We start from the raw sequence: 12752 nt of genomic DNA, 5'->3' as shown, positions 1-12752 counted from the left end.
CAAAAGAATGTGTGAAAGGGATATTCATGCGTTGTTGTCTAACAAACGTAAGCACAGATATTGCAACCTTACTAAAGAGGACAAGAACATCTTGTTCTCACTGATGAAAGATAGAAACATTAGATGTATGAGACCGGATTGGGGGGGGGGGGTGGTTTGATCATTATGTATGATTTGGATTACAAAGGCCAAATGTATAATCTTTTCAGGGACAGTGAAACGTACTGCCCTGTATCTCTTAATGAGTGTAAAGGTGGCCCTTGATTAACTACTCCTATATGATCACATTTACTTGGACCTTCCTGCATTTTTAAGAGTCACTGACCCTGTCATTCCTGAGATCTTTGGGATCCTGAAAATACATTCCAGTACCCAAGATCCACCTCTTCATCCCATAGTGGCCGCTAATATATAGAACCACTTGCAAATTTTGTTGACAAGAAACTGGAGAACTTATTTGGGCATTTTCCTCCTATTATTCACGGCTCATTGGACTTGTTGGACAAGATACGTAATGGCATTGATCATCATAGTATATTTGTCACTTGTGAAGAACTTGTTTTCAGTTATACCCCACGATTTGGGACTCCACTGGTTTGATGACATTGTACACAGATTTGGTAACATCACAGAGAATGATGAGTTGCTGATTCATGATTTCATGGACGTGGTGTTATTGAATAATTTCATTAGCTTTTGTGCGGAGTACTACAGGCAGCTGGTATTGCCATGGGTGCAGCCTGTGCCCCGATGTTTGCCAATGGGGTCCCGCTGACGTAGGAGTTGGATACTCAGTTTCAGCTTCCCCTTTTTCAGTTTTGTAGTGGATACTATCGATATCTGGATGATTTGCTTTTCATTTGGCAAGGAAGTTTACAGTACTTCATTAACTTATTTCATCAAGTGGAGAAAAGTACCAGTTTTTGAAATTCACTTATCAAGTGGGTTTGAAAGATGTATGCTACCTTGATGTCAAAATTTGTTGGACTCCAGAAGACGTTTTAACTTCTGGAATGTATAGAAAACTCACATACTGTAATACTTTTCTATTTTTTTGTAGTTGTCATCCGTACCACCAGTAAAAAGGGATAGTTAACAGCCAATTTGTCAGAGTTTCCAGGCTCACCTCCAGTGATTTGGCTTGTCAAAGGGAGTTTTTAGAACTAAAAAATATGTTTCTGGCACAGGAATATCCAGAGGGCTTACTTTATTCTATCAGAGATGACGTTTGGTCAAATAGACAAGGGAAATATGACCCAATCATTAAATACGGCTTGGCTATGAATAATAGACATATCACCCCTGATTGTGATAAACATTATTCTTCAACAATGTGGTCATCCATTATTCCTTGGATGTAAACCATATTGAGGACATTATCCACAGGAAATTGGTCAGTTTTTCATTGCAATGACAGTACAAAACAGTTAAATCTTCGAAATCCAAGGTTTATTATAAAAGAAGGTACAACATTAAAAACATATTAGAGAGACCTTATTCAGGTTGTGATAGTTCCTTACCTATGACCAGGTCATGTGGTAGATGCCACCATTCTGTTTACATTGATAGTAATTACACAGGTGAATTACAAGACAAAATATTAAGGTACACTAAGGGTTGATAATTTAGTTGTTGGTCTGAACGAGTTGTGTATCTTGCCCACTGTACTTGCTGCCAAACATTTTATATAGGGAAAACCAACAACGCTCTTAGCCAGAGAATATACCAACATTTGTACATTCTGCAGCACTCAGACAACAGGTGTGCTCTTGCAAGACATGTTGCACACTCCAGAGATTTTATGAAGTTTCTCTATTTGGTTTTAGAGCAAGTGCCTTCCATTGTGTATTCAGGTGACTGGAAGAACTTTTTGTTACATTGTGAGATGCTTTGGCAGCTTAGACTTGATGCAACTGTCTTTCCAGGGCTTAATGACAATATATCAGTTACAAGTGAACTTAAGAGAAGGGCCAGTGTACTGTGAAACTTTTATTGCTTTGTTGTTGTTTATTACATATTTTTATTATTTTGTTAGTCATTTTCATACAACCGTTCATTCTTTTTTAAAAACCTGCCTACACCTGAACCATGCTATGATTGGTTTTAGTATTGGGTGTGTCTTACATGTCTTAGGTAATTTAAGGTTTTCAGTTCAGCACATAGTAGTTTTGAGGATGTCTATTGATTTATAGAGAAAGCACTTAACATTGTGCTGTAAAGTATGTGTTTTTTGTTTTTTTATGGTTTTAACATTAAAATAAATTTGTAGTCTATGGGCAGACTCTGTATATGTTTAATATATATTCCTCATATTCCTGTTCCAGAAAATGTTAATTATTGCTGTACTCCCCTCCCCAAATTTTCAAAAAGTTGCAACACAAACTTATAGCTTGCTATACAATCAACAGTCCTATAATGCTTATCAGTACAATTGTGCTGTTGCAGTGGTGAAGATCACATAAATGTTTACAACTTCCAAACATCCATACTGTTTTGCCAAAATAAAATAAAGACTATGTACAGAAATTTACATAAACCAAGGCTAATGTCCCACAGACAGCTCTGCAGTTTAGAAAATAATTCACATCTGTTTGATGATGTAAAAAAAATGTTGCTATGGATACATCTGCATATATAATAATGTACATGTGGTTTTAACCCAGGGCTGCCATTTTATTTTAAATATGCAGATCAAAATGCACTTTTAAATTCTTAGCTCTTCAAAGTAAAAATAGTGTTTGTTCTATAATACAAACACAAACCTATTACTTTGCAATATAAGCCAGTGCTTAAAAATGACATCCTGCATTTTAGTTTGATATGTAAAAAAGAAGTATGCATCTGTTTCCTTTAGTCTTTAACCTGGAAGTGACATCACACCCCTTCCTGATTTGACTGTTCCCATGGAAATATATTTGCAGGTCACCAGCTTGCACTTTGCTGATTACAGAATCTAATTAATTACAAAACAAGTAATTTATATAGTCCTTTCAAAAACTGCCTAATTTTAAAGCCAGTAGTTTCATTAGTCTTACCAGAATCTGTAGAATTCCTGATTACACTACAAAATTGACCTTTTGGAATATCATATTTATTTTTCGCAGTGTAATGACTTCTGATTTACAACAAACTAGTAAATGCAATGGTTTTCCTATGCATGCCCCTGTACTAAACCTGACTAATTCTCTACTCTACCCAAATACAGTTGGCATATCCTATACCTTACCTTTCCTCACTCTGTATTTCATAATTTCCATCCCTCTGGATACTTATTTGTTAAAATAAAAAAAAAAATATTTACTAAACCCATTTTTTTTTACTATTACCGAACATCAATCTACCTCTTTTATTGTACTGTACTTGTATATGGAATTAGCCTGTATACCTCCCTTTTTTCTTCTACATTAAGTAATGTACCTACTTGTTATTTTGAATTTTACATTGTATTGAATGCATTTCACATTGTATTGACTTCTGTCCTCTCTGTATTTATTTCTGTATTATCCAGATTTATACTTGTATACACAACTGAAGTTATTTTATATTGTCTTGCGATTATATTATTAGTGAGTCTTGGAGCTTTTATCTCCCCGGTCAACAAATGTAAAATAAAAAATAAATAAATAAAAATAAAATGTCACACTTTGGAGTGTGCAATCTTTATGACAGACACTAATATCCAAAAAAATTAACACTGCCAGACCTTTTTAGCTGTTTTTGCATTTAACTTTTTGAGTGCTTCTTAATTAATGAGACGTTTTAAACATGCTCTCCTACTCCAACCTTTTAACCACATTTTCATATTATTTAGAAAAATCGGTAGTGTCCTACTGTCAGAAAGTTATGTAATGGATGCATTTGAAAGAGCACGCAAATGAGAATTGTTTCCCTGTAATAAAGGAGTGACATAAAATAATTTAAAATTGTACAAAGGAAGACTTTTGCATGTCTTGAGTTTGACAAATTACTTTTTCATTGTGATTGAACAGGCAATCAGAGATTTCACTTGCTGTTAAGAACATAGACTATTATCACTATTCCTTAATGTAATAATTAGTTTCTTGCATGTTATAGTTTTCTAAAGCTTAAAACACTGAATTTATGGACATTAGCTACCACAGACATAAAAAAGGCATATAAAATGCATTTTCAGCATACTCTTTCTGTGGGAGATGATGCCATCCTACCCACTACCATTTCATAATATTCATACCTCTGTGTAAGAGATCACATCTCAGAAATGAGGGGGGGATTAAAAAAAGTCTGGTCTCAGAATGTTATCCTTTAGAATTCTAAGATTCAAAACTAAGTATGATTCCTAATAGTTCTTGAGATGTATAAAATTGATTAGATAGTATAAAAAGGCAGATTTTAACAGTATATAAAGTCAGCTTAGCCAGTCCTTTGCTTTTTCAATACATTACAGATGCTGTAGTTTGCTGTCTGAATTTTAAGAGATGTATGTTTTCTGTTCTGTTTGGCCTATCTAAAGTCCAAAGTATCTGAGAGAGCTGCCTGTGCATCCTTCCATTAACTGTGCTGGCTTTTTAACTAAGTATTTCTCATTGTTATTTGATTTCTATTTAAAGATGTGCAAATAAGCCCACGAACTTCATAGAATGAAATTAGCATGTTTGCTTTCTCTTGATAAAGTAAAATTGTATGGAACAAGATGTTCCTAAATTATTTAGGGTCTTTAACATAACACTGTACAAAGACAGCACATTGCACTTTAGATAATTATTGTCAGCATGCTGATTTATCTAGGTAACGTTCTGATTTTACTTATAGGATTTTTACATTAAGCCAGAATGTGATCACATCCTATGACAGGTTTATTTACAGATCTTGTATATGGTTATGGGGTCTGTAATGGCCCCTAGCTGTGCCAAAGGTCTTATATCTTGTTGGAGGAAAAGGTTACTTTCACTCATTCATTCTTTCTCAGATTACATAAATTATCCAATTCAGAGTCAAAGGGAAGTCAGAGGCTCTCCCAGTGCTCAGTGGGATGCAAGGCAGATTATCTAATCCTGGGTAGCGTGCCAGTCTGTCTCAAGAGAGAAGAAAGTCCTCGATCACACGTGACACACAGACCTACAGGTAGTTTGAAGGATGACCGATTCACTTAGGGCATGTCTTTGGGATGTGAGAGGAAACTGGTTCAGCCAGGAAAAGCTGCATGTACGGATGAAGAACATGCAGATTTTGCACATTAGACACCCTAGAAGTTTACTCTCTCCCTGTATCAAAATGGCCACCAGTTATGTAAACCTTCCTATTGCTTGATGGGAAATGTAGTATATTTTTAATGATGGAAACTCCTGTATCATTATGACATCCCATCCCTCCCCTTTGTCTTTTCCAATAAACTCCAAATACTTGCAGTTTTCATTTGATCCCAATTAATCACTTTAGCCTTCCTCTTTTTTGAGTTGCATAAACCCTCATGGAATGCCAACTTTATCATCTTTATTCATCAGCAGAAAATGTTGTTCATACTTAACCTCCTTTACCACTAAAACTCTGCAATGTAACAATAGTTCACTTCATCATATCTATCAGCTCCACTCTGTGCTCATAATACATCCTAAAAGCAGATGTGTTGAACTTATTTAAATTCTGCATTAACTAATCCTTACTATTTAGCTTCATTTTTATGTACGACTAGTAAATATCCATCTATTTTCCGGTAATTCAATTTTCCTTTATATGGTCAGAGGGCCTCCATAGCCTAGCCAGCAAGGGATAGAAATGCAGAGTGTCATAGAATGCAGACCCACCCTATGGGCCATTTGGAGAATAGTAATACATACAGTGTGTCTTTAGAAGGAGGAAACACTCATTCAGATGCACAGAAGATGTACATGTCTGTATGAGAAACATTGAAATCATTTGTTTCCTTTGAAAGTATCATCTTATTCCATAACAGCATAGGTTTGCTTTACTTTAACACAAAATGTGTTATCATATTTTCACTTATTTTTGAAAATCAAATGGAATATCAACTGAAAATGATTGGACTACATATACTTTCACAGGCAAGACAAAAATGCAGTAAATCAACTATTTGATCCATTTCCAGTCCACACATTTTCCATTTGTGGAAATCTTCCTGTTTTGTCCCAAATGGTTTCTAGCCAGATTCCTCAATATTTAAAATACTTTGCTTGTCATGAATATGTGTAGGCCTGTTTCATCTTATCTGAGGGATACAATTTATTCCCACTATCCCTATTTCCCCATATTAATATATGTTTTCATATGTATGAAGCATCTGAAAGGTCTCAGTATCTTTTTTCTAAATCTGTCATATAAATCAATATATTGTCTACAAACAATCAAATCTTTATTTCTTGCTGATCTTCCATACACTCTCTTATGGCTGACCTCCTTACATTAGTCATCAGAGGCTCTAAAGACAAACCAAATAAAAGTGAAAGAGAGCATCCCTGCCTTGCTCATTGTGCCAATGCAAGAGTGCTTTAGATCATCAACTTAATGAACTTAGAAGAAAATGCAAATTCCTTAAGCACCATTATCAAATAAAACTAGTTGACTGTCCAAGGCACTCTCTGTAGCTGAACTTAATTTCAGTAATAATTTTTTTTTTGCTTTTGAGCTGTTTTCATTAGCTTCTGTTTTTAGTATACTGGCAAATGTTTACCTTTCTCCCCCAAACTCACATTGATCTTTATCTCTTAATTGAGGTATACATTTTGCTAACATTTTCATTATTCCTTCCATACAAATATTGTTTAGTATTTTCCTTCTTTTGATATTACTGGTACTACCATTTTACCATGAAGCAAGGACCTCCTTATTTCCATTGCCATATTCATGAGCTGTACTGATGTTGGTATTACCTTTTCTGTATCAGTCAGCCAAAGTTCAATTGACAATCCCTTATTACCCACATCTTACCTTTGGCCGTATAATTTATTACCTTGAGTAACTCATGCTATATAACGGGTGCAGCCCTAGCTTTTGCCACCCAAACTTCTAAGGCAACCCTAAATCACTCAAAAAATGATATTATCTTACATTCTTATCATCATGACCCTTATATAACTGTTCATAGTATTGTTAAAAAGGACTCTGTCGTCACAGGATCTGTAGTGTAATACATACCATGTTATTTCTTCAAAGCAGCTATGATTGCATTCTAAAATTCTTGTTAAGAATATATTGTTCTCTGAGAAGTCACAGAATTGAAGTGCTAACGCATATCAAGTCTCCCTTGGAACAGTGACTGGGGAGAAGGCCTTCCCCAGAATTTGCCCTACAGCAAGAAATCAACCACCCCAGTGAATCTGCAGCGAGAAACTATGAAGGCCTTTAAAGTAAAGGAGAAGTTGCACAAACTTAAACAGAATGTGAGGTTCTGCTTTCAGAAACAGTAGTTAACTTGGCACCTCCACCTTACAGTCAGATGTACTGTACCTCTTCTCTATGTTAGTCACGTTGGGATTCAGCTAATCTGATGCTGTATGAAGAATGTATTTTTTTTTTAATCTACCAACTTGTAATTATGTATAGACTGCAAGATTTATCCTTGTATTTTATAAAAAAAAATATATATATATATATATATATATATATATATATATATATATATATATAAAAGATAGGGTCAATTAAATTTATTGCAGAGGTAGAATATTGAATGTTAGTTGATTGAATGATCGGAATATCAAGCCAACTTTTTTTCCAGCTGCCAGTATTTTTGGGGATTGAAACTTTGCCCTTTCCCAATGTGGTGCAATCTCAGAGTTAGTATATGCAATATGCAGGGTGGGGGGTGAAGGAGGGCTTGCTTCTGTGCAAATATGCTTTTTTATTTATTTATTTATTTATTTTTGCATTTCTTTTTAGATGTTTTGAATTTCGAACCTTTGATTTTTCATACTTTGTTTTGACGATTTATATATATATATATATATATATATATATATATATATATATATATATATATATATAACCATGTCTATATGATCCATTATCTGGAATTTAAAACCTGTGTATCTTCTATGCAGAGAAAAGTGTTTGGCTAGTGCATTGTATTTTTACAACCATAATGTATTTCTGCCAGATGACGTGAAATCCAATGCTTAAGTTTACTTATAGTCTTGCCCACATAAAACACATAATATTTGTTGCACTGTGCCCTGTAAACCACTTTTTTAGTCTTACAGTTACCCCCTTCACTAGTCTTACTGATTTTCTTTAAATAAGGGTAATAATAGCTATCACCTTGCTGTATGTGTGTGTGTATAAATATATATATATATATATATATATATATATATATATATATATATATATATGTGTATACACAGAATGTACAATTAGGCTTGTATCTTTTAGCGTTTCTGTCATATAGTCTGGGTTTAAATTCATCAAAACGTCTAATGCTCCTGGCCTTCCTGTAAATAGAGGATTGGGCATCGCCTAAGAAATTAATCAGATAAGGAATTCCTGTGACGATGGCCCAGTTTTATTTAATAACATTTTCAATACTGTGATAATGCAGAGTGCAGAGTGCATGCCAAGATGCAGATATTTTTGCATTTGTTATCCTCTGTGGAATTTCATAATATTCTCCTAACAGGGAGGTTGAGTGAAGGTACTTCAATCCTTTTTAGTTGTGTAATGGGTTCCAGGATGTTTTTTGACATCTGACTTTCATAGCCTCTCACAAGGAATCATTCTTTAAATTGGCCAGGTTTCTGAGAAAGGGTTCCATCTCTGTGGTAATTCTAGCTAATCTATAGGGACTTGAGAAGTTGTTAACATGTATACCAATGCACTTTGTTTTACAACAAAATAAACCTCTCCCATACCTGATAACAGGTATATAGTCAAAGTCTGGTAGTATTTTTTGTTTGGATTGCTTGTCTGTGGGCTTAATAAATGATTTTTGACTGGAAACAGACCATCTACCCTGCTTGGAATACTTCTGAATACCTACTAGAATTAATAGTTTGGAATGTTATTAATAATATATCAAAATAAGTTCTTATTTTTTAATTTAGGACTTTTTAAGTTCCCTACTTTGACTACCATTTTCTGATTTTTTTCTGCATTTTAATATATAGTGATTAACAACATACAGGAATTGAAAACTTCTGCACAGAGAAATTTCTTACACTATTTTGAAATTTGTTATATTTTAACATGGAATATACAGGCATAATCTGTGCTGTTGTTATTATTTTCAGCTATCAGTTTGGTATAGATTCAAGTTTTGAATTTATTCATTTTCATAGGTTATTTTTATATACAGTATTTTTCATTTGTTTTATTTATTTCTTAACTATCAGAATAGACTGGTTGAAAGATCTTTTATAGCTACATTTCTCAGATTTTAATTTTGCTGGCCTAGATGCTGAGTAATCAAAATTTCAAAAGGAGCTTACTAAAAATTCCTTTAGATGGAAAATTATAGCTGTCAGGTCAGGTTAAATGTCTGTATTCCTCCAGAAATCGGTGATGCACAGAATTTTAAAGGTTATTTGCAAGGGTGTTGATTGCAACACCAGATTTAGTGGTGCATGGGGTGGTCATTTGATTTTCTTCATGTAATATCATTTTTTATGTGATTTTAAATGTATTTCAAGCAAATTGTCATAGACACTTGTTTACAGTGTGGGGAAGTCCATAAGGTCAAAATTGGTTCACAAACTCCGACCAATACCTGTATCAATTAACCATAAAAAACAAGAAGTACTGGAGGCCATCGATGAGAACAAACAACGAACCAAATAACCACACAAACTCTGACCAATACCAGCTTGGTATACTAATTTGATTGAAGCTGCATTTGTTTTGTCATTTGGGTCCAGTATGTTTTGTTTTTTCAGGGCAAAATTGCTTACTGTGTGATATATTTTGAATAATGAAAGTATGTTTTACAGCTAGTTTTTGCATACTTTTATTTACATTTCGTATTTTATATAGAGACATTTTTTGTCTTGGATGTCATTTCCCCCTTGAAATATCTAAATAAGTAATAGAAAGATGTTAATTCAATGAGTTTATGTATTACAGTACATTTTATGTTTTACATTCTATGTTGTGGCTTTCGGTTTTTCCCGGTTAGAGGTCGCTACAGCGGAACTCCGGTCCACTAATGATTGGCAGTAGATTTTTATGTGCTGAGTTGCCGGCCCTGATGCACAACCTTCAACGAAGGTACGCCCATTCATGCATGTCTCCACACAGAAGACGCTGTAGCTGAGAATCGAACAGGACGTCTTACTGTGAGGTGACAATGTTACCGCAGCACCACCACCACAGCACTTATGTTTTACATTCTATATATTCTTCAAATAACTACATATATATGTTAACGAGATGAGTTTGTACATTATTTTTTGTTTTAAATCCTGCATATTCCTTAAAATATGAATGATTTACCATGTGCCAGTTTTGTTTCCCATCTTCCATCAATATTTACCTGTAAATACTAGTAATGATATTCTCTGTATTTTGTTCTTGTGTTATAGCTCTTTCCTCAGATACCAAAATATCCTCCAAGTTAATATGCCATATTAAAATTCAGATGTCTGAACCTTTACATTGATTGACATTCATCCTATGTGTATATTCAAAAGATTCTACAGTTCTTAGCTTAAAACAGATTTTTGTAGAGCAAAAACAATGAAGGGATTTCAGTTCCAAAATAATATACAAAAGTCCATAAGCCAGCAAATGTCAATCAAAGACAAAAAAAAAAAAGTTCTTCAAGAAGTAAAAGCCGTATTTATTATTTTTTTTTTTTTTTTTTTTTTTCATTTTTTTGCTTCATTTTTGAGCATTCCATTTTAAAACAGATTTTTGTCGCATGTTGCAATTATCTCTCTCAGCACTTAAAAAAAAAAAAAAAACATATAATTTACCTGCACAATATGCTTTGGCTTAAAGGAATGTTAATTTTTTGTGCTATTATGTATTGTTTCATTAAAGTTTCCCAACTTTAATTGCTGATTTTGTTGCCATAGCTTACATACTCAAGCTTATATACAGAGTTACATTATCTCCTACCACATGTTATTTTATAGCTTAAAATAAATATACTGTTTTGTATATATATATATATATATATATATATATATATATATATATATATATATATATATAAAACCGATATACTGTTTTAATTTCACTTTCCTAATTCAAGCTGTTCTGAGGAAAACTATATATTTGATATAACTGATCCATTATATTAGGCTTTGTGCTCTCATTAATTCCAGCATATCGTTATCCTAACGTATACTCTTGATTACTTATGGCACGACCACTTTAAAATGGATCCACAATCCACAATCTATTTTTGTTCTGTTTTCCAGTTAGATATTTAATCTTGTTTTGTTTATATAGCTACTGGTTTGATTTTTTTATTTCAATGTTTATTCAGCTTTTCTGTTTAACCACACTGGCAAAATGATGTCATGCTAGGAACCGGATGATGATTTTCATATCATTGTAAAGCATTATGGGTATGAAAAACTTATCTCTTCAGAGGAGCAAATTCTTACCTACATTGTGGTTTCACAACTGCATTGTGTTTCACTTGCAAGAACTATTTGGCAACATGTATTTATCAGAAGTTAGAAATTACTACTATCCATTTGGTGTGGAAATGCAGTAGCTTGCACATTAGTTTAGGTAGTGAGGCATTGTGGGCTCAGTCTTGCATGATTTCATGGCAGGGATTTTTAGCCTTTAAAAAAATCTCAGGTCTGTCAGGTCTGTCTTTATCAACAAAATAAAATGGATAAACATCCCACTTTTTGCATAAAGAACTATATAATTCGAAACTGTATATGGTAAGGAGGTTATAGCCATCTCCAACGTTTTCTTAGAATTGCTTCACAACATGACCAATATATTTTAAGTTTCTGTCATCTAAACAGTGAGGCCTCAGAGTGCACTGTCTGTGCTGTCACCTTCCTGAAAACTGGGCTTGCTTATTTGAATTGTTTCACCATAGCTGCCCAACCCTTTAGTATCGTAATGCATTCTGTACTTGTTTTGTTTATATTAAGAGCAAGCAGTGATTTCTGAGGTATCGCATTTTAAGGAAACATGGGACAACTCAGCCTCAGAGCTGATTATATTGTGAAGATACATTGTGTAAACTTCCCAGCATGGATGGTGAGAAAAAACAGCTTTAAATACAGTAAGTTTGCATTCCATTTTGCTTTCCCTGTTTTTATTTAGGAAGAGGTATTTACATTGGGAGGAAATAAAAGTAACCAAATGAGAGATAATTAAAACATTATCAGTACTTAACTGCTTCTGCACTCAGAGTAAAAGATGTTGTTTCATGAAATGCCAAGAACCAGAATAACATTGTTTCTCCTCTCACTCCCTCTCTGTTTTTTTTTTTCTTGTTTCAACCATTTGCACAGTGCTCAACTACTTGTGGTCTAGGGGCTGTCTGGCGTACAGTACACTGTAACACAGGCAATGATGGCGACTGTGACATCACTAAAAAGCCAGCGCCAGCTCGCAGATGTTATCTAAGACCTTGTTCGATGTGGCAGGTTGGAAACTGGAGTAAGGTATACATAACTTTATATCTTTCATTTGTCCTGTTTATATTTTTTTCAGTCTGTGGTTCTCAGGCTCTGTTATCTTTAACATTTCACAGTCAAACTTGATTCTGTACAGTTAGGAGGCTCTATAGAAAGATAACCACATGTGCAAGTCATGCAGTCATGATAGATGCAATGAATTAAATCCTA

At 33.9% G+C, this 12752-nt stretch overlaps 1 protein-coding gene across 1 annotated transcript in view; it reads left to right on the top strand.

The window, feature by feature from the left end:
- The window catches only part of LOC122806893 (A disintegrin and metalloproteinase with thrombospondin motifs 7-like), a 2879604-nt gene that overhangs the window by 2228141 nt on the left and 638711 nt on the right, over positions 1-12752 (top strand). The window contains exon 20 of the mRNA XM_044077696.1: positions 12417-12569. Coding sequence (XP_043933631.1) covers positions 12417-12569 — 153 coding nt within the window. The remainder of the gene's footprint in view (positions 1-12416; positions 12570-12752) is intronic.

This window comes from Protopterus annectens, chromosome 7.part0 (assembly GCF_019279795.1).
Source record: "Protopterus annectens isolate FY-2018-M chromosome 7.part0, PAN1.0, whole genome shotgun sequence".
NCBI classification, from domain to species: domain Eukaryota; kingdom Metazoa; phylum Chordata; order Ceratodontiformes; family Protopteridae; genus Protopterus; species Protopterus annectens.
Note: the sequence above shows the minus strand (reverse complement) of the source record. Positions and strands in the feature narration are given on the sequence as shown.